Source organism: Haliotis asinina, unplaced genomic scaffold (assembly GCF_037392515.1).
Source record: "Haliotis asinina isolate JCU_RB_2024 unplaced genomic scaffold, JCU_Hal_asi_v2 scaffold_39, whole genome shotgun sequence".
NCBI lineage: Eukaryota > Metazoa > Mollusca > Gastropoda > Lepetellida > Haliotidae > Haliotis > Haliotis asinina.
This window is the reverse complement of record NW_027133911.1, coordinates 11,660-35,916: the sequence shown is the minus strand read 5'-3', so window position 1 is coordinate 35,916 and position 24,257 is coordinate 11,660. Positions and strand designations below refer to the sequence as shown.

The 24,257-nt window shown below is 42.2% G+C and overlaps 1 protein-coding gene across 1 annotated transcript; it reads left to right on the top strand.

Annotated features, from left to right (window-relative positions):
• The first annotated feature begins 17,041 nt into the window (after nucleotides 1-17,041).
• Nucleotides 17,042-23,600, top strand: LOC137270084 (serine/arginine-rich splicing factor 4-like). The gene is made up of 5 exons (XM_067803885.1): nucleotides 17,042-17,117; nucleotides 19,877-20,065; nucleotides 21,037-21,126; nucleotides 21,944-22,034; nucleotides 22,664-23,600. Exons 1-5 carry the CDS (start codon nucleotides 17,042-17,044, stop codon nucleotides 23,598-23,600), a joined length of 1,383 nt encoding a protein of 460 aa, XP_067659986.1.
• Nucleotides 23,601-24,257: the final 657 nt, after the last annotated feature.

Below are 24,257 nucleotides of genomic sequence, written 5' to 3'. Positions count from 1 at the left end.
GTAATTCCAGTAATTTATTAGTAGAGTATGTTATGCATGATATGGAGATAGAAGGAAAGCACCCTCGTCGTGACATAAACACCGTTGACAACTATGTGACGTCATGGTGGGACGACTCAAGCGTTCATGTAAATGTTCCTGGTGGAAAAGAAGTAGCCTTAGTTTTGAAGCTGTTGTATCAATTTCTCACGCTAATTAGTTAAGGAGTGTGATTAAATATGAATCATACTGATTGTGTGTTTTAGAGCGGACAATGTTGACGATTCATGTTCATTGGATGCATTTCTTGTCTGATGGAAAGAATTGTGCCTTCACTTGTAGTCTTCACTTGGCTAGACTGAAGGTAGTGTACACTTTCGATGTGAAGATAGGGCTTCGTTCTACAATATACTGATATATAGTGAGCGTGCGTTCGTGCGTGCTTGCGTGGGAGGGAGAGAAGAATTCCACGGCACGGCAGGGCACGGCTCCTTTCATGAAGCAACCTTTAATAACGTTAACCTTAACTCCCATTATTTAGCATTGCACTAAGGTAAACTTAGTGACCTACGATGACCTTAGTGCTTTGTGAAAGGAGATTCACGACTCAAAGGATAAACGTCTTTCTTTCTATCGTTTGTATCTATCTACAGCTGACAGGCTGCGAGGCTGGTCGTGGGGGCCTGACGTCATCGCAGGCGGCGTGACGTCATACAGCTGGAGGTACTGACGACATAGCCTCTGTACTCTAAACTCACCACTGTAGATACTTGTACCCAGTTGGTATGGCAAAGCACTGGTATGTCCGTGATGGTCTGCTGAACGGAAAACGGCAATGTGGGTGAAATAATGCTTTCAAATAATTAATGCACTCAACACTACCAATTCAGTTGTGTACACATTTCCACTGAAATGCTACTGAATGATTGTTTGGGCTGTAGGTGTCGTTGAGGGCACAACTACTACAGACATATACCTGGGATATTATCCTAGAATCAGAATTATTATCAGAACACAGAACAGTACTGTGTACGGTACCCTAAACTGTCGTGGGGTTCATTGAGTTTAACCCCTCTAGTTCCAATTAGATTCGCCTGGTTAGGAGTGCACATGCTGCCCATCGCGGCATATAAGAGAACTGTAGGTAGAACACTTTGTAGGTTATTGTCTGGCGTCAGTGTACTATAACAGTTCGATTTGGAAACCAAAAGGTCACCTCTAAGACAACACACATTAACACAACCTGTCCAGATGACGACCCAAACGTGGCACGTGACAGCACCCTAGCGGGTAGAATTTATAACCTGTAAGCTACATTGAAGGTCCGGCTTACAATTGTTTTTTAGAGAACAAGTTACAAGATACCACAAACGGGCAGGATCATGTTGTCAGGCTCGTTGACCTGGTTAAGTCACGTCATTCTTCTTACCAGTTCAAATACCAGTTGGTCAACATGTCCGAAATGCCACAGACCAACGTACGTTATATGGCTGGGATATTGCTGTATGTGGTCTTACAAACCAAACACAGTGTCACACAGTCCTCTACAAAGAACAAAATATCAACCACAGTTCAGAATCTATTATATAAATAAACACGCAAATGCGACTGTTCACTCAGTTATGAAGAATTGCGAAGTCTTACCCAAGTTCTGGCAATATTTTCTCTCTCATCAGCATCCCGCTCTCAAAACGAACAAAATCAAATTGCAAATTTATGTCATCTGGCTGTCACATATTGTTGAAACTGTAGGCTACAGAAAACCTGTATTTTATTTCGAAAACCTGCATTATTTATTTTTTTCTTAAAAACATAGATTAGATTTGCTGAAGATATACTCTCACATACAGAACTGGATTTCGCCTTAAATACCTTTTCTTCTTGGCGAAAATAACTATGTACCATACCTTCATGGAACATTGTTACAACAAACAAGCTGACTGACCGCTAACTGGTCGCCGGATACACGAATATCTTGACCACTGTCGACTTGCCGACTAGCCACCGACAGACCGATGACCTCGTGTGATCAGAGTATACTTGTGATTAATGCATTTATCCTGAAATCTGCAAGAATGAAGGGTTGTAAGATGCTTAAAGTGTTAGTGTGTTTCTTGAAGTATGTATTGTCATGTTAGGGTGTTTGTGTTCTGCGTTACTACCTGCAAAACAAACTTTAAACACATATCACGGTAACTGTCATCATATACAAATGGCCTCATGGAATGTCTGCTGGTCTAGAACGGAATATTGTAACTTACACTGACCGACTGACTGACAGACGTCTTTTGCGTTAACCGGCTGAACAAATACGCCGGCAAACTATCACTTTGAGTGAGTCAGTTGAGTTTTACGTCGCACTCCCATCACTTTGAAACACTGATACAATGAATTCATTGAGTTATTGTTCAGAGAATGCAATTGTCAAAATTTCATCGCGCGACATGGCGACGGTCACGTGACCTGATAAACAATATTTTATGTGTGCGCAATTCAGTTAAGTAGACTATGTGTTGTTGATGCATTCGGGGTAATTCGGGGGAAAATATGGATACTTGAATCAAATAATTAGAGCAATACTTTGAAGATTAATTTTGGTATGTCAAAGAGATACAAAACTGTTTCAGTCAAAAGTCGTTCGCCGCTGATGCTTGTAAACAAGTCACTCGACTTGTAAACGAGTTACTGAACAACTCCGTGCAAATACGCAGCCCAAGGTCGGGACACTGCCATGACGTCAGTACAGCCAGATATGACGTCATGGCTCTAAGATAGCAAGTCTGGAAGACGTCTACCTGTTCCCAACCGATGCTTGTAAACAACACACTTTTCTTATGTGAGCAGCAACTGGGTGCCGAGACCGGGGACAGAGTCATGACGTCAACACAGCCAGGTATGACGTCACGCCGCGAACACAACAGTTTTGGCGGCAGATCTTCAGCTGAGAGATGACTGACTGACTGCACTGCACTGCACTGCACTGCACTGCACTGCACTGCACAATACTACACTATACTACAGAGTGGCACGGGTACATTGACATTATTTGTACACAGAGAAGTTCGCCTTAAAAAAATTCATAGCCACAGCCAATGATGATGAACAGTGCGAGGGTGGGTGCCTGCCCTGCCCTGCCCTGCCCTGCCCTGCCCTGCCCTGCCCTGCCCTGCCCTGCCCTGCCCTGCCCTGCCCTGCCCTGCCCTGCCCTGCCTGCTCATGCATGTTGGTAAATGTGTCTTGTTACAAACCAACCTTGGTGTATGCTGCCGGCACATTTAACAGATGTGGGATGCAACAACAGTAACAGGCCCTGTTGAAAGACTTACAACATTGCATTAGTAGTATCCATTAGGAAATATGATATCTTGGCTCTGTATTATGTTGCAGAATGTTGGATAATGCGGGACATGGTATCATAGCCACAACGACCAGATAAACATCAATGTTTTATTATATCAACTCGATTATTAAACGGAAAAAAAACATTCTGCAAACACGTGTTAATGAGCTACTGTGATGACCAAGGGCACAAAATAATTGTTTTCCCTCCCCCCCCCTTCCAAACGAACCTCACTCACTCAGTCACTCACTCACTCCACCTTACGCCGATCAAATGGAAGATGTTGTCAAGTAACTGGTGCTGTACATGGTGAAGACATGCAGTGAGGGGGGTAAAGCCACCGGGTGGTTCATATTGCTTGTTTTTCATAGCATCTCTACAATTTTCCCAGGTGAAGTCACGAAATGTTTGTCGTCTCATGCAGTAGCAGGCAAGTATGGCCTTTCTACCACCCACGATTTATACAGTCAGTTTCATCAGCCATGACTGCAACACTGAAACACCTCCTTTCCCACATTGTCGTAATGGTAGGGGAATAAAACCCATATGATATAGGCTTGGAAAGCCGACCGGCTGTTTGCGCCTGAGTATTGTTGTACAGTGTTGGACCTGTGAAACATAGTATCAACAATGAATATATCGTGTGCCCGATATTGCGTATGGAGATGATTAACATTATTATCAGAAGATTTGATTAGATGCTGTTATTTATGCGTTTTATTTGTTTGTTTGTTTGTTTGTTTGTTTGTTTGTTTGTTTGATTGATTGATTGATTGATTGATTGATTGATTGATTGATTGATTGATTGATTGATTGATTGATTGATTGATTGATTGATTGATTGATTGTTCGTTTGATTGATTGATTGATTGATTGATTGATTGATTGATTGATTGATTGATTGATTGATTGATTGATTGTATGAATGGGAATGTTTTGGAGGGAGGGACGCGTGCATGACTGACTGACTGACTCCCATCCCCCACTCCTACACGCCCTTCCTCAGACACATGCACGCACGCACCGACACATACGCACGCACACGCTCGTACACACACAAGCACACTTAGCCAAAACGTATGATTTGTAAGCATACAATTAAAGACTTGTTAGCTATTCAGCAATGGCTCCTCTCCTTTGAAGGTTAAAACATGACAAAACACTGTTGAATTTTTTTCTACATGGTCGTAACGGAGGTGGTGAATAAAGCTCGTATCTCACGGGCGGTAAGGCAGAATTGTTGCTTGACTTCGACTGACATTGCAACATGTTGGACAACATTGGACATGCTATGTACATTGTGTCACTGGCAAACAGCCACACATGCTTTATTATATCAACATGATAGGAATTTGTAAGCTATGTACGTATTTGTTCTCTGTGCGTGCGTGTCTGTTTCTGTCTGTCTGTCGACAGGTCAGGCTCTCTCTCACATGGTTGACGCATGTCATCGTATCCCAGTTGCGTATATTGATGATCATGCTGTTGATCACTGGATTGTCTGGATCATTTACAGACCGCCGCATAAAGCAAGAACATTGATGTGTGAGAACTACACCAAACTATACATCCATAAAAGGGCTTTTTAAGTAATGCACAATTATAGAGTAATGCATACAAATCACTGAAAAGTGGCCAGCCGTTCGCCTGGACCATTTACTGATGTCCAGCATCAAGGAACTGGTTGATACACTTGTGAGGGTGTAGCAACATTCTTTCTACATTGTATTGATGGAGGGTGTGGAAGAATGTTCATATCGCACGGGTAGGAAGGCACTATGGCAGCTTAGTTCTGGACAATGTTGCACAATTTTGGACATGGTATCAGCGGCCATACATACACGAATGTTACATTATGTCAACACGATCATTGCATGAAAAATACGATACCCGACGAAATCTTCTATATGACACAAACTGCCCGGTGCAGATAGTACATAACGGGTGTCATGAACTGCATGATGACATGGCTGCTCGTACACGTACAATGTATCAAGACTGACGGGGTCACTGCTGGGTACCCTTCTCTGCGTGGTTTTCTGTTCATGCTATCAACCACTGGTTTGCTTGATCTTCCTTGATCATGGATTATCATGCTTGGTCATCTGATTATCAGCATGCTTGGAGAGCAAACCACGGGCGGAAATCGTCTGGCCGAGGGAAATGCTTTTTAATGGTTATTTTTTTTCTATTTACATTTTTTGGGGTGCATGTTCACATTTTGCTGTTGAGCGACTGTCGATGCTGATGTGTTAACACCATCATTCATCATCAATACATGAGATGTGGCATGGTGGAATGTGGCATGGTGGGATGTGGCATGGTGGGATATGGCATGGTGGAATGTATCTTGGTGTCATGTAAGATAGTGTTAGCTACCACCCATGGTGAGATGGTGAGATGTGGCATGGTGTGATATGGGATGTGGCATGGTGGGATATGGCATGGTGGAATGTATCTTGGTGTCATGTAAGATAGTGTTAGCTACCACCCATGGTCCCATGGTGAGATGTGGCATGGTGTGATATGGCATGGTGGGATGTGGCATGGTGGGATGTACCACGGTGGAATGTGGCATGGTGGGATAACAGGATGTGGTATATCATGGCATGTCATGATATGGTGTGGTCTGATGAGGTGAGATGAGGCGACCACTTGACGCCATCTCATCTATCCACCCACACATTTCTTCTCCCCTTTCGCGACCTGCGTCATGTCTCTGGGGTAGTTATAACTAAAACTATTTCACAGGGTGGAAGCGCTGTCCACACGAAAGCAATTCCATTTCCTCGATGGACAGTGAAAGAAGAACAAGTAACACGATAGTAACGATATGTTTTCCCAGACATTTTCACTATTTTTCAAGTATATCTGTCTTTGTTATGTGGGAGACGAGTCTAGAATTATTTCTATATTACCCCCAGACTACAGATCTCTCTGTAATAGCTTGATATCCCTATCCCTCGCTTATTCACCATATTTATTTTTATTTCACTTAGCCTTATTCTTAAATGTATTGTTGCACAGGCGGAAGGCCAAAGTATGAGGTGGTAGCTAACAGCAAAAATGTTTATTGCTTCTGATCTTTATGCAATCTATCCGTATCTTCATTCATGACATCTTCAAAACGTTCATGCACCAAGGCACACATACTTTACACAAAGCACGCATGCATACATTTGTTTCTGTGAGCGGTTTCAACTTCAAAGTGAACTTGAACTCGAATCCGACGCGCTACCGACTGCGAATGAGTCCACACTACCCTACACATTGTAAATTTTACTATTTATACGTAAAAGCTTCGGAAAGACTGTGGGAACTTCCAACATGTTCATGTATATTGCAGGATATTTATATAGCGCACATACCCATGCAACTAGTGCCTGCTCAAGGTGCTGGTACTTGTTTACCTCGGTCATTGGCTCTCAGTGTCAGCGTCACATTGTATTGTCAATCTCAACTCCTCGGGGAATATACAACTGTTGCTGCCCAAAGGTGCACTGAGTGTACTGTGGATATCACGTCCTAACGAGGTATCCATTCACAGCTGGGTGGATCGGGTCACTTAATCACAGTACTTTGTCCAAGTTCACTGAAAGTTGTTGAACCCACAACTAAATGTTTACATATATTCTCGTGGCCATCATCTTGTCACATACCAGCGGAGTCGTGGGTTCATTTAAGAGCACAGGGGTGTGCACTGTACACAGGGGTGCGTGACAACACGGAAAGAGCTGCACACTAAAGTTGACTCCAATATTTTGAACACACGGTCACAGGTGGGCTCGATCCCGACACCTCAACCTCGCTGGACCACTATCCTGGCCCCCGCCCTTTCAGCAACATTCCAGCAATATCAAGGCGCGGGTCAGGAGAAACTCTCTTTGCACATTGTACTAATGTGTGCAACGGGACCAGGACCTTCGGCCGAACGAGAGAATGCTTTAACCGCTGAACTAACGCACTGCTCCGGCAATATTTTGAAGAGACGTTGGTGTCACGTGTTGAAGTCTTCGTGCTGTACCATAGAGCATCCAAACTAAAGAGACATGTGCTGGTGCCAACCAACCAGAGGAACAAATATCACATGCATTCATGTATTACAGCCCAGACTAAGACAGAAAATTGTTCCTGTTAGGTGTTCACGGGAGGAATGGACGATATATGGGAAGATGACTATATATGGGCAAAATGTATCTCTACAGATGGTTTGGAGAATGTTTACAATGGCCGCTGATGCTGCTGGCAGAAAGTCGCTACTGAGCATCGGGGAAAAATCGTCAAAATATCAAACACTGGTTTGATTGGACCAATCAGTTTGGATGGGGAATTGTGGGTGGACGTGGAGGTAGAATGGTGAGGTGTAAAATATGGAAGTTGGAATACGTGTGAACAACAACCGACAAATGGATGGACGGACAGACACACGGACGCAAGTATCAACTGTATTGCATGCAGACGGACGGACTGACAGCGACGACAGACGTGTGACAAATCAACTGTATTCCGGAATCAAATAACTTGGGAGGATGGGATGTTTGGGTTTGGGATGGGGGAATTCTATGTCTGCAGCAGTACACAACTGGACCTGAAGATACCGGAAAGACTCGAGTCTGCTGGATCGTGTTTGACATTACTTCCAGTCTGTGTTGAGGGCTGCAAAAACTGTTGGCCAGTTCAAAGTGACTGAGACTGTGAATATGAGTGAAAAACAGATGTTTAGTTTCATTATCAAAATTCAAATGGGGTCACCTGTGCTGTTCTTAATGTATTACACATGTCACTATACTACATACAACTAGTAGATTAAGTTACGATCAGTAAAGAGTACCGTTATTATTGATCGATCAGGTGCAGGTGGTAACTCGAGCATAACTGATCATTATTTCGTAGAGTGTTCATAATACATCAGCAATTGAATAATCATGTTTTAAAACCTTTCAAGTTGTTTGTGGTACTGATTTTGTGACTACGTTATCTGTGTTTTTAATTAAACGTCACTACGGACACTACTAATAAAAAAAAGTTTATTATTATTGTATAGACCTTTTTTAGAAACAGGTTTGCTGGTGGGGTCTGTGGGTTGGGGGAGTGGTGCTATGAATCAGGATTATAAGAAGGGTGTCATTCACAGCTTGTCTTATTGCGCTTAAACCCTTGCTGGGCGGACCGTGGGGGTAGTCTAGTGGATAGACCTTCCACTCCACTCTGTTTCGAATCCCTTTAACAAGAATCAAAATTGTTTCAAGGATGAAAACACAACTCCCCCTCTCTTTCAGAGAAGGCTTTTTCTTCATGAAATTACTGATGCAAGAGTGACATTAAAATTCGGACAATTTGAAATACAATTAACATATTGTGTAGTTGTGAGGCGATTTGGAATGTGTCCAGAATGTTTTTGCTAAACACGACCAAATATATTTAGAATTTCTTCATAACATTTCAGTAGCACTGTGACGGTTGTGAAACATATTTAAAAGGCTACAACAAGTACTCTTAGATACTTTTTTAGAAAAACAATGTCATGAAAATTTTTTGAAAATATTATGTGATATGGTGATTTATTTACGATACATTGACTAATAGTAAATAAAAGAGTTGAGTTGATAAAAAAATAGTGATATTTGGGACGCTCCGAAATCAATGTCACAGCATCGACTTGGGCGCGGCCGCATCACTGCACCAAGATTAGCCCTCAGCCGACTGGAACCCCGTGACGTCAGTACAGACGATGAAGACGTCATGACCATTGTACTTGAACCTTGGTGCAGTGGCCGGTAAAAACGTCACTCAGTGTGACCAAATTTCAAGCGACTTCTGCCAGAAAACTGGTAAATTTTAGAAAACGTTTTCTGCCAAGCGTGTATGTGTATGTTATCACATTTGGAGTTGAACAGCTGCCATAATTTATCTCCTAATTTTTTTTAAGTAATATGACACGGGTGTTTTTTCAAAGGGCGCTATATACAGAAAAAGAGTTGTGTTACGTTGAACGTTCGATCTACCAAGTCACGTGATCAGCGCCATGCTTGAGACTCGGCGAGGAGACGACAGTTAAATGACCAAGTGGGGCATCTCATATCACATAACGAACATTGGCAGTATTTAGAATATTTTTTTTTTTTTTTTTTTTTTTTTTTGTTTCAGTAAGCTGTGTTTAACAAAGACAGATGATACAGACTCGTAATCTACCGTAATTTCAGTGTTGCCGTATTTTCACCTAGTCTTCAAAATTTGTTCACAAATAAAGAAACCCAGCCTAGCTGTCAGTGCTGGTAAGTGGAATAAACACGTGTCATTTCCTGTGCCAGCGGGAGGCTTAAATAGATACACATGTGGGGATACATGTTTAAAGCCATATTCTTCAAGTAAACTGGAGCCTGATTTGTGAGTAGACTATTTCCAGTGAAAAGTTTGGCACCTGTTACAGTCATCGTAGTAAGTGTGCGAGTTTATTTTCAAAACTCACGGGATTAACTTGAACAACCACCGAACAAATATTTTAATGCGTTTATTTCTGAAAATCCACTATACCAATATGTTATGTACTTACTAACATCATTTCCTTTCTTGAGAACTCTACGCATACCACTGCTTCCATATATTTCCCTCCCAGAATATCAAACACACACACACATGTCATTCTGGTTGGTGTGTCCCTGTTTGTCATGACAATATTCACAGTAAAGATTAGAATAATGAAGATAATCTGGCAGTGTGAATTTAATGGAGGCATAATGTGACCCATACCTGTAACTAACATGGACAGATGTTACTTAATGTACTTAAAGCACACTGTACTGCAGACATGCTCTACTCAAAACACCCTGTACATCAAACTGAACACAAAACATGCTGTACTCAAGACACTGTACTCAAAACATGCTGTACTCAAGACACTGTACTCAAAACATGCTGTACCTGACACTGTACTCATTACACTATACTCAGGAGTAACTGTACTTAAGGCATGCTGTACTGATACACACTATATTCAGCACACACTGTACTCATTACACTCTGTACTGTTATCATGACACTGTGCTCAAGAGTAACTGTACTCAAGAGTAACTGTACTTCACTGTATTCAGTACACACTGTAATCAATACAAACTATTCTCAATACACACTATGCTCATGGCATTGTATTTAGGAGTCACTGTACTCATCACACTGTACCCATGACATTGTATTCAAGAAACACTGTACTCGTGACACCGTACTTATGACACACTGTAGTTGTGACACTGTACTCCGGACACACTATACTTGTGACACAGTATTCAATATACTGTACTTACTACACTGTACTCAAGAGTCACTGTAAACATGACGCTGGACTCAAGAGTCACTGTACTCGTGACACTGTACTCATGACACACTATACTCATGACACTGTACTCATGACAGCATACAATATTTCACGCTGTTGTATATGGGCGTGGTATATTCTTATTCTGTTTCTGTTTAAGCCCAGCACCAGGTATATTCCAGCTGAATAACATTGGTGATTGTAAACCTTACAACACAGATTTCCATTCACCATCTGCGCGTCCTGACAGCAGGCACCAGTCAAGGCATCAGCCACCTTGACTCCTACTGATGTTGCAGCATGTTGGACAACGTCGGATATACTATGTACATTGTGTCACTGGCAAACAACCACACGTGCTTTATTATATCAGCATGATTGGAATTTATAACCTATGTATGTATTTGTTCCCTCTGCGTGCGTGTGTGTGTGCGTGCGTCCGTGCGTGTGTGTGTCTGTCTGGCTGCCCATGACAACCCGATATAATCCGGGTTTAGAATTGATCAGGTGGTCAGGCTCTCTCTCACATGGTTGCCACGTTTTCGAATCCCAACTGCGCACATTGAGGTTCATGCTGTTGATCACTTGATTGTCTGGATTACTTACAGAAAGCTAGAACATTGATGGGTGAGAACTAAATCAAACTATTCATCCATAACGGGCTTTTTAAGTTATGCACACAAATAGAGTAATGCATACAAATCACAGAAAAGTGGCCAGCCGTTCGCCTGAACAATTTCCTAGAGGCAAACCCTGGAATTAACTCATGTCCAGCAACCAGGAGCTAGTTGATATACTTGTGAGAGTGTAGCAACATTCAAAAACGTCTTTCTACATTGTATTGATGGAGGGTGTGGAAGAATGTTCATATCACACGGGTAGGAAGGCACTATGGCAGCTTAGTTCTGGACAGTGTTGCACAATTTTGGACATGATATCAGCGGCCAAACCTACACGAATATTACATTATGTCAACACGATCATTGCATGAAAAATACGATACCCGACGAAATCTTTTATATGACGCAAACTGCCCGGTGCAGATAGTACATAACGAGTGTCATGAATTGCATGCTATTCGCGTATTTCAACAACAGTAATGTGCTCCTATTTGTTGCAATTTTCCCTTGTCATACCTGAACATCATTCCCATCCCCATCACCATCACATCATCATCATCATCATCATGACATAGCATGGTGTGATATGGCATGTGGGATGTACCACGGTTTGATGTATCATGGCATGTTGGATGTGGCATGTGGGATGTGGGATATGGCATATGGGATTTACCATGGTGGGATGTACCATGGTGGAATGTATCATGGTGGGATGTTTCATGGCATGTGGGATATGGCATGTGGCATGTACGGTGGTGGGATGTATCATGGTTTGATGCACCATGATATGTTGGATGTGGCATGTGGAATATGAGATGGCATGGTAGGATGAGGCAAAATGTGATGTGCCAAGGCATTGTGGGATGTGGCATGTTAAGATTGTCATGGTGGGTTATTCCATAGAATGGTGGGATATGTCGTCGCATAGTGGGATGTGGCACAGTAGGATGTGGCACAGCAGGATGTAGTATGTAGCAGGATATAGCATTGCAGGATGTGACATGTGGCATGGTGACATCAAAGGATGTGGTATATCATGACATGATAGGATGTGGTATATCATGGCATGGTGTTGCATGGTCGCATATAGATTTGACTAAAAGGCTTAGACTTGATTGACGCTTCATCAGTTTCCAGTTGCGTAGATAAATTATTTACAGAACGCACAGTACACAGCCCAAGGTCGGGACACTGCCATGACGTCATGTATGACGTCACGTCACCAAGGTAGCAGGTCTGACAGACGTCCAGCTGTTCCCAGCCGATGCTTGTAAACAACACACTTTTCTTGTGTGAGCAGCAACTGGGTGCCGAGACCGGGGACAGAGTCATGACGTCATCATAGCCAAATATGACGTCACGCCTCGAACACAACAGTTCTGGCGGCAGATCTTCAGCTGAGAGAGTGTTTTCATCTGAGAGAGAGTGGGTGTGTGTGTCATGTCTAAGTACTCGCTCTCTGGATGACAACCCATGACACTGCAATCGGACTGACACAAAAGAAATAAGCCATTCAAGAAAAAAGGTTCCCAAATTGAAAATTGATGAGAATATTAGCAAACAGAAGAATGCATTGTTACTAAACCCGGGTGTGTTGGTAATATCGTCCGTGGTGTTGTTCATTTTATTATATTTAAGTACACATGCGCACACGTGATTAAAGAAGGTATATTTTTCCCGACATCTTTCATAAGTTAAACATTATTTACAATTTGAATCTATCTCATCGTTTGTTAAACAACATTTATTCTAAGTTGAATAAGATTCTGAGACTTAAATTTTCCATTGGCCAGGTAAATCTATGAGGATTGTTGAGGTCTGTTTGTTTCAAGTAAGATTCATCGGTACGGTTTTCTGCAAACAGACTTTTGTTTTACTTTCATTCAGCTAATGTGTCCCTAGTACTGAGAAGAGAGGTCCACTTCAATGCCATAAACATTTTGGAAACGTGAAGCCGAAATAACAGCAAATGTAGTTTGGGGAGTGAAAGAGTGAGATTAGTTCATGGGGAACAGCCAAGAACAGCTGCTATGCTATGCCATGCTATGCTATGCTATGCTATGCTATGCTATGCTATGCTATGCTATGCTATGCTATGGTATCCAACCAACCCAGCCCAACCCAACCGACACACACCCAACGCACTTCATGTAGGTTTAGAAGACTGAGTGACTGAGTGACTGAATGACTGACTGATTGACTGACAGAATGACCGACCGACCGACTGTTTGCTCCTGGATAATGGTGTACAGTGTAAAACAGGATATACAGTATCATAGGTACTTAAGCTCCATGCATTCATAACAGTGGTGAATAAAAGAAAGAGAGGCGATATTTTAGGTATCCAGGGCGGGAGCGATGGAGAATGGACTCCCTAATTCCACTCCTCCCCCTTCTGCTCTACACGGCGCTTCAGTCCACGGCACGGCAAGGCGCGGCTCTCCATGGCACTCCACGGCGTTCTCCACACTACCTTGGTGTATGCTGCAACATTGTATCAGTGACGAACGAACCTCCCTCCCTCAATCGCTCACCTACCTACCCAATAAGTCACCCACCACTCATTCACTCAGTCACTCACCTACCCACCCAATAATTCACCCACCACTCACTCACTCATTCACTCACCTACCTACTCAACAAGTCACCCACCACTCATTCACTCACCTACCCACACAATAATTCACCCACCACTCACTCACTCATTCACTCACCTACCTACTCAACAAGTCACCCACCACTCATTCACTCACCTACCCACACAATAATTCACCCACCACACACTCACTCGTTCACTCACCTACCTACTCAATAAGTCACTCACTCACTCATTCACTCACCTACCCACCCCAAAATTCATCCACCACCCACTCACTCAGTCACTCCACCCTACAACGATCAAATGGAGGGTGTTGTCAAGTAACTGGTGTTGTACATGTTTCAGACATGCAGTGGAGGGGGATAAAGCCACCGGGTGCTTCATATTGCTTGGTTTTCACAGAATCTCTACATTTGGCCCAGGTGAAGTTACGAAATGTTTGTCGTCTCATGCAGTAGCAGGCAAGTATGGCCTTGCTACCACCCACGATTTATACAGACAATTTCCACAGTCATGAATGCAACACTGAAACACCTCCTTTCACACATTGTTAGAAATGGTAGGGGAATAAACCTCATATGATATAGGCTTGGAAGGCTGACTGGCTGTTTCCGCCCGGTTAATGTTGTACAGTGTTGGACCTGTGAAACATAGTACCATAGCTACAAAATCAACAAATATATTGTGTGCTCGATATTGCGTAGGGAGATGAATAACATTATTATTACAGAATGTAATTACAGGCTGTTATTTATTTGTTTTTCTTCGTTTATGTGTTTGTTTGTTGGTAGGTTTGCATGCATAGGGATGTTTTGGAGGGAAGGTCGCGTGCATGAGCGTTACTGATTGACTGACTGACTGACTGACTGACTCCCAGTCCCCATCCGTACACCCCCTTCCTCAGACACACACATGCACGCACACACCGACACGCACGCGCGCACACGCTCGTACATACGCAAGCACACTTAGCCATAACGTATGAACGGTCCGTAAGCATACACTTAAAGACTTGTTAGCTTTTCAACACTTGCGCCTATCTTTTCAAGGTTAAAATATGACAAAACACTGTTGAAATTCTTTGTACGTGGATTGTAACGGAGGTGGTGAGTATAGCTCGTATCTCACGGGCGGTAAGGCAGAATGGTTGCTTGACTCCGACTGATGTTGCAGCATGTTGGACAACGTCGAACATACTATGTACATTGTGTCACTGGCAAAACAACCACACATGCTTTATTACATCAACATGATAGGAATTTGTAACCTATGTATGTATTTGTTCTCTGTGCGTGCGTGCGTGCGTGTGTCTGTCTCTCTGCCTGCCTGTCTGTCTGTCTGTCTCTCTCTCTCACACATGGTTGCCACGTGTTCGAATCCCAACTGCGTACATTGAGGTTCATGCTGTTGATCACTGGATTGTCTGGATTACTTACAGAAAGCAAGAACATTGATGTGTGAGAACAAAATCAAACTATTCATCCATAACGGGCTTTTTAAGTTATGCACACAAATAGAGTAATGCATACAAATCACTGAAAAGTGGCTAGCCGTTCGCCTGAACAATTTCCTAGAGGCAAACCCTGGAATTAACTCATGTCCAGCAATCAGGAGCTAGTTGACATACTTGTGAGGGTGTAGCAACATTGAAAAACGTCTTTCTACATTGTATTATACGATGGAGGGTGTGGAAAAATGTTCATATCGCACGGGTAGGAAGGCACTATGGCAGCTTAGTTCTGGACAATGTTGCACAATTTTGGACATGATTTCAGCGGCCACACCTACACGAATGTTGTATTATGTCAACACGATCATTGCATGAAAAATCCGAAATCTTCTATATGACACAAACTGCCCGGTGCAGATAGTACATAACGGGTCTCATGAACTGCATGATGACATGGCTGCTCGTACACGTACAATATATCAACACTGAAGCGCTCTACTGGGTGCCCTTCTCCACATGGATTTCTGTTCATCTTATCGGCCACTGGTTTGCTTGATCCAGATTTCATGGGTTATCATGCCTGGTCATCTGATTATCAGCATGCTTGGAGAGCAAACCACGGGCGGAAATCGTCTGGCCGAGGGAAATGCTTTTTAATGGTTACTTTTTTCTAGTTACATTTACGGGGTCACATGTTCACATTTTGCTGTTGAGCGACTGTCGATGCTGATGTGTTAACACCATCATTCAGCAACAACAGTTAATATTAATGTAATTTAACCTAACATCTTGTGGCCGTGCCGTACATATTGATATTGTGGGACGCTATTCGTGTATTTCAACAACAGTAATGTGCTCCTATTTGTTGCAATTTTCCCTTGTCATACCTGAACATCATCCCCATCCCCATCCCCATCACATCATCATCATCATCATCATGACATAGCATGGTGTGATATGGCATGTGGGATGTACCACGTTTTCATGTATCATGGCATGTTGGATGTGGCATGTGGCATGTACGGTGGTGGGATGTATCATGGTTTGATGCACCATGGTGGGATGTACCATGATGGAATGTATCATGGTGGGATGTTTCATGGCATGTGGGATATGGAATGTGGCATGTACGGTGGTGGGATGTATCACGGTTTGATGCACCATGATATGTTGGATGTGGCATGTGGAATATGAGATGGCATGGTAGGATGAGGCAAAATGTGATGTGCCAAGGCATTGTGGGATGTGGCATGTTAAGATTGTCATGGTGGGTTATTCCATAGAATGGTGGGATATGTCGTCGCATAGTGGGATGTGGCATAGTAGGATGTGGCACAGCAGGATGTAGTATGTAGCAGGATATAGCATTGCAGGATGTGACATGTGGCATGGTGACATCAAAGGATGTGGTATATCATGACATGATAGGATGTGGTATATCAGGGTATGGTGTTGCATGGTCGCATATAGATTTGACTAAAAGGCTTAGACTTGATTGACGCTTCATCAGTTTCCAGTTGCGTAGATAAATTATTTACAGAACGCACAGTACACAGCCCAAGGTCGGGACACTGCCATGACGTCATGTATCGCCAGGTATGACGTCACGTCGCCAAGGTAGCAGGTCTGACAGACGTCCAGCTGTTCCCAGCCGATGCTTGTAAACAACACACTTTTCTTGTGTGAGCAGCAACTGGGTGCCGAGACCGGGGACAGAGTCATGACGTCATCATAGCCAAATATGACGTCACGCCTCGAACACAACAGTTCTGGCGGCAGATCTTCAGCTGAGAGAGTGTTTTCATCTGAGAGAGAGAGTGGGTGTGTGTGTCATGTCTAAGTACTCGCTCTCTGGATGACAGTCCATGACACTTACAATCGGACTGACACAAAAGATATTAGCCATTCAAGAAAAAAGGTTCCCAAATTGAAAATTGATGAGAATATTAGCAAACAGAAGAATGCATTGTTACTAAACCAGGGTGTATTGGTAATATCTTCTGTGGTGTAGTTCATTCTATTATATTTAAGTACACATGCGCACACGTGATTAAAGAAGGTATATTTTTCCCGACATCTTTCATAAGTTAAACATTATTTACAATTTGAATCTATCTCATCGTTTGTTAAACAACATTTATTCTAAGTTGAATAAGATTCTGAGACTTAAATTTTCCATTGGCCAGGTAAATCTATGAGGATTGTTGAGGTCTGTTTGTTTCAAGTAAGATTCATCGGTACGGTTTTCTGCAAACAGACTTTTGTTTTACTTTCATTCAGCTTATGTGTCCCTAGTACTGAGAAGAGAGGTCCTCTTCATTGCCATAAACATTTTGGAAACGTGAAGCCGAAATAACAGACAATTTCCACAGTCATGAATGCAACACTGAAACACCTCCTTTCACACATTGTTAGAAATGGTAGGGGAGTAAAAGTCATATGATGCGGGCTTGGAAGGCTGACTGGCTGTTTCCGCCCGGGTAATGTTGTACAGTGTTGGACCTGTGAAACATAGTATCATAGCTACAGAATCAACAAATATATTGTGTGCTCGATATTGCGTAGGGAGATGAATAACATTATTATTACAGAATGTAATTACAGGCTGTTATTTATTTGTTTTTCTTTGTTTGTTTGTTTGTTTGTTTGCATGCATAGGGATGTTTTGGAGGGAGGGTCGCGTGCATGAGCGTTACTGATTGGCTGACTGACTGACTGACTGACTCCCAGTCCCCATCCGTACACCCCCTTCCACAGACACACACATGCACGCACGCACCGACACGCACGCGCGCACACGCTCGTACATACGCAAGCACACTTAGCCATAACGTATGAACGGTCCGTAAGCATACATTTAAAGACTTGTTAGCTTTTCAACACTTGCGCCTCTCCTTTCAAGGTTAAAACATGACATAACACTGTTGAAATTCTTTGTACGTTGATTGTAACGGAGGTGGTGAGTATAGCTCGTATCTCACGGGCGGTAAGGCAGAATGGTTGCTTGACTCCGACTGATGTTGCAGCATGTTGGACAACGTCGGACATACTATGTACATTGTGTCACTGGCAAAGCAGCCACACATGCTTTATTATATCAGCATGATTGGAAGTTATATACTATGTACGTATTTGTTCTCTGTGCATGCTTGCATGTGTGCGTGCGTGTGTCTGCCTGTCTGCCTGTCTGTCTATCTGTCTCTCTGTCTGTCTGTCCATCCATGACAACCCGTGATAATCCGGGTTAAGAATTGATCAGGTGGTCAGGCTCTCTCTCACATGGTTGCCACGTCTTCGAATCCCAACTGCGCACATTGAGGTTCATGCTGTTGATCACTGGATTGTCTGGATTACTTACAGAAAGCAAGAACATTGATGGGTGATAACTAAATCAAACTATTCATCCATAACGGGCTTTTTAAGTTATGCACACAAATAGAGTAATGCATACAAATCACTGAAAAGTGGCTAGCCGTTCGCCTGAACAATTTCCTAGAGGCAAACCCTGGAATTAACTCATGTCCAGCAACCAGGAGCTAGTTGATACACTTGTGAGAGTGTAGCAACACTCAAAAACGTCTTTCTACATTGTATTGATGGAGGGTGTGGAAGAATGTTCATATCGCACGGGTAGGAAGGCACTATGGCAGCTTAGTTCTGGACAATGTTGCACAATTTTGGACATGATTTCAGCGGCCACACCTACACGAATGTTGTATTATGTCAACACGATCATTGCATGAAAAATACGAAGTCTTCTATATGACACAAACTGCATGATGACATGGCTGCTCGTACACGTACAATATATCAACATTGATGCGCTCTACTGGGTGCCCTTCTCCACATGGATTTCTGTTCATCTTATCGGCCACTGGTTTGCTTGATCCAGATTTCATGGATTATCATGCCTGGTCATCTGATTATCAGCATGCTTGGAGAGCAAACCACGGGCGGAAATCGTCTGGCCGAGGGAAATGCTTTTTAATGGTTATTTTTTTCTGGTTACATTTACGGGGTCACATGTTCACATTTTGCTGTTGAGCGACTGTCGATGCTGATGTGTTAACACCATCACTCAGCAACAACAGTTAATATTAATGTAATTTACCCTGACATCTTGTGGCCGTGCCGTGCTGTACATTTTGATATTTTGGGACGCTATTTGCGTATTTCTAGAACAGTAATGTGCTCCTATTTGTTGCAGTTTTCCCTTGTCATACCTGAACACCATCACCATCACCATCACCATCACCATCACCATCACCATCACCACTGTCATGACATAGCATGGTGTGATATGGCATGTGGGATGTACCATGGTTTGATGTATCATGGCATGTTGATGTATCAGTCACTGGATTGTCTGGTCCAGATTTCATTATTTACAGACCACCTCCATATAGCTTGAACATTGCTGAACAGCAAATAATAACAGCCTTCATGTGATTTTCCCCATAAACATAGTAAACTGTAATAATCACAAATTATGCTTGTATTATCAGGATAGTATGATCTGGTGCTAATTGGTCACAGGAAACTCATGTTTGATGCAAGACAAATCTCAAATGTGCAGATCTTACGATCTCATCCAGAAGACCTCCTGCTGTGAGCCAGCTGTCACCTGAGAAGTGTGTGAGACGTAGAAGACAGTTGTCCAATGAGGAAACGTCTCTTTCAGTCGATGCAGTGAAACTGCAAGAAGAACAGAAGACTGCTTCTTCCATTCTGAAGAGTGATGATGAGAGACCTGTAACAATTCCTGGTAAATATCATGTTGTTGACTTAATTTATGGCTTAGATATGTGTGCGTGTGGTGCTGCTGCTGCTGCTGGTGATGATTTTATTCTGGTGGGGTAATCAGTTTTGTACACATGTCCTGGGGGTCATCATTGATTTTATGCATAGCATGCAGCTGTGTCACCTACATTATGTATGTAGTTTAAATGTGTGTGTGTGAGTGCATACATGTTTTGTCACACTGTACTTGCTTCTCCATCAAAGTCATCATCACCCGTCCTGCCATAAACAATGAATGGTCCCTTAGTTACTATACCAGTGTTTGATAAGAACCTCTGTAGTGGCTTTTTAACCATATCAGTGCGCTAAATGCCATCTGAAAAGATTGATGATTGGAAATACCATTGGTAGAATTAATAATGATTATCACTATGGAAATTGTATCGTGAATAATATCTTACATATACTATTGAAATGAACAAAAGTTTTGATTTACACAAACAATATAGAAATCTGAAAACATTGTTTTTTGGTACACTTTAGCAATACCTTGATGAACATCCTTGTTTCTGTGTTACAGACAGCTGTTTTTATTTACAATCCAGAATACTTCACCACTCACCTGTGACATGAAAGCTTGTTGATTTCTTTCTTTTTTCAATTTTGCATGAATCCAGTATTTATCAGTGACTAATTAATCTTTATAACACATGTTGATTGCCATCCCCTAATGTCCATTTGGTTCAATATCGGAACGATAAATTGTATTCTAACTCAAAAACTAATAAACATTAAATACTCAGTGAAACGCTGACCATAACCAATACATTAGACCAACTCTGTGAAATTATTGCAGAATTTGTGTCTTAAAAGTGAAAAAGTTGTTTAACGAATTATCAGTATCATCAAAATATTGACACAGTTCACTACCGTCACCTCTCCATCCCTCCAGATTGAGGACAAGTTGGCACTGATCGGACCTGTTGCTTCTTTCAGGATGTGCCCCATGCTCTAGAAGGGATGTTGATGCTCGGAGTGACATCAGCACCGACTCCCACGCCAGTGGATATACTCAGTCAAGACCTGGTAAGTTCTCCTCTGTCTCTGTCCTACCAATATGAGCTGTTGTTGGAAAAGTGATGCATCAGATTATCTGTATGTGATCTTGAATGTGATGTTAACAACTGTGGTTGATGTATGGTCTTACTCTTAGTTTGCCAGTATCCATGGTCTAGTGGACTGTGTCTGCCCTACCAGTTGGATCTGTTATTTCAAAACTGATGTATTATCTGTATCAGATGTTGTATGTGATGAATTTTAACAAGTGTGCTAGATGCATGGTATTCTCAGGCAGTACATATGGTCTAGTGGATAGAAGGTGTGCCTGGAGAGTAGGAAGTCGGGTTTGAAACCCTGGTTGCCTCACACCAAAAGTTAAGAAATGGTACTTGTTTCTATGCCTGCTGTTGATCACTGGTTTGTGTGGTCCAGCCTCTGTTATTTACAGACAGCTATTTGGATAACTTGAAGCATTAAAATAGGTCCTTAGCCTCGACACAACAGCGTTTGGATGCACCTTTATTGCCGTAGTCAGCTGACTGATAAAATATCAAGGAAAACGTGGTTCTATGGACAGTTGACTTCTTTATTGCAATGAGTGTGACAGCTTAGTTTAGGTACTAACACCAGTATGATGCAAGTGATGCAATAATATCACTTGTGGTGGATCTTTTTGTGTTTGACAGTGGTCTAATTCCAGCAAAAATACACAGTTGTATCCCAGTTGTGTAGATCAATGCTCATGCTGTTGACCACTGGATTGTCTACTCCGGTTAATGTAATCTGAACATCTCGCCTGTACAGTGGAGATATAACTTCAGGATAATATAATCTTCTGTTCCAGCTGTCCTGCCCCAACCACCATTAGGGAAAGGACAAGGTGATGGCCATCGGAAACTCAGGAAGAAAACAGCACCTGGGTACCCACAAAGGAGGTGAGGAATGCTTTCTCAATTAGCTCTAATAATAATCATCATGATTAGTATTGAGGGTCTGCTTTTCACTCATACCACGATAGCACTAATTTCACAGTATTCTCAGCAGTCATGATTTGATTACTGCCCTGTGATCCATGAACCCTAAGCCCTGTGTTGTGGCATGGGATGATTATATTATTGTACATCTAAATTTGTTTGTACCATGACAAAAACAGTGGTATGCTATTATAGTATTAAAATTATGGGCATCTGTCAAATAAAATTTTAAAATGATTAAGAATCTACCTCTCAGAACGTGGTGTCTTTGTTATTCAATGTTATTTGAATCTAGAGACATCCTGATTCCTGTGCAGTTAAGAAAAGGTCTCTTGCTTAATTTCAAACTGCATTGGGTACTAATGTGCAAGGGGCGGTGGGGTGGTCTAGTGGTTAAAACATTGTTTGTCAAGACCTCAAGTTCAGTTCCTCATATGGGTTCAGTGCGTGAGGCCCATTCCTGGTGTCCCTTTGTCGTGGTATTGTGGTAATATTGCTAGAAGTGGCACAAAACTAGACTCACTCATCCACTAATCTGCACCTGTACATATTTATGGTACTGGTATGTTTTGTTTGTGTTTTTTTGCCAGGTTGTCATCTAGTCCACTCAAGAAGTCGGCTGGTAAGTCTGACACTAAAATTTCACCAGTAAGGAGAAAACATGATGGTGATTCAAGCGAGACTTTGCGTGGCAAGAAGGCCAAGTGCAGTCATGGAAGCCGAGAGAAAAGTTCCAAATCCAAAATGATTGCTGATAAACACAAAAATTATACTCCAACTAGAGAGAAAGCCAGGACTAAAACAAGGAGAAATGACAAGGAAAATAAAACAAAACAGTTAAAGCAAAATACCAGAGCTACGGTCAATCATCAGAGACTGCTGTCACTTAGAGGTCTCATTAATCTCAAGAAGCCCAAACAGTGTTCAAATCAGTCTACGGCAAAGTGTTCCAGTCGGAGCAGTAGTGGTCACAGTGTGCGGAGACAGTTAAGAAGTTCCACCCTAAATATGTCTGCTAAACATATTTCTCCAACAGCCAACAAAACATCACTAAGGAAACAAAGTTTGCAGAAAACTCAGTATTCCAAACATAAACAAAACAGACATCATAGTAGCACAAAGCAGAAAGTGCATGCAAGAAACAGTCGTAGAAGTGATTCGAAGCACAGAAGTAAACAGGCGATGACAGTTAAGGGAGGATCAGACATTAATAAGCACAGAAGTAAAAGTAAAACACGTAGACGAAGGAGGTCTGGTGATTCTTTGTCAGTGCAGGAAGCACTGGTTAAACAACAGCAGGTCATTGATGAACACAGCAAAAAAAAAGATAAGTTCGAGGATGGAAACATCATTTCAGCTTTGTGTCAGCTTGAGGACAAAGCGAAGACATTGCATTCACAAGACCTTGAACTTCTCATGCCCATGTCCGACTTGTCAACTAATCGGAATGCTTTTATGGGTGTGAGGGGTCAAGGACAAAGCAATCATCCAGGTGGTGTGTGGAAAAAATTGATTCCTGAAAATTAAGTGAAGTTGACTTGACTGTTTACAATTTTCAATTTAATTCATTTTGGTCATCACAATGGTGAGCAGATCTTGGCTCAGTGAAGACAGACTGATTGGTTACATGTAGACTGCTGAGCTGTTTGTGTTATAAACTTGAAGTGTGGCAGAAGTGTGGCAGAAGTTCAGCAATAGACTGTGTTTGCCTCATGCCACCATTAGAGATGCATCTATAATATAACCTGTATGTATCAGTATTATTTTGATTGAGTGGTCAGAATCCGTGACAAGGATGAATTGTTTGTCACCATGAAGATGTGGGTTAGAACTGTTCTTCAGTAACCCATGCTTGTCGTAAGAGACGACTAACAGGATCGGATGGCCTGGCTTGCCCAGTTGGTTGACACTTTTCAATATGAATATATCACAGTTATACAGGATGATGTAAGACTGGAATATAGCTGGAATATTGCAGAGTGCAACATTAAACAACACACCAACCAGCACAGACCCAATTATAAACAGAACACTGACATATAGCTGGAATATTGCTGAGTGTGGCATAAAACTAAACTCGTTCATTAACTATCATCCCACTCCAACATACTTGATTTCATTTTAACTTAAGGAGATCAAAATATTGTCAAGTGTTCTGCAGTTTTCATGATATTTATGTATTTT

Excerpts from the sequence above, each read along its gene's own strand:
- LOC137270084 (XM_067803885.1), top strand. The coding sequence starts at position 17,042 with ATGACGTCACGCCTCGAACACAACAGTTCTGGCGGCAGATCTTCAGCT. Across the intron at positions 17,118-19,876 it reads GTTTTCATCTGAGAGAGAGA|ATCTTACGATCTCATCCAGA; the intron begins GTGGGTGTGTGT and ends TCAAATGTGCAG. Across the intron at positions 20,066-21,036 it reads GAGACCTGTAACAATTCCTG|GATGTGCCCCATGCTCTAGA; the intron begins GTAAATATCATG and ends TGCTTCTTTCAG.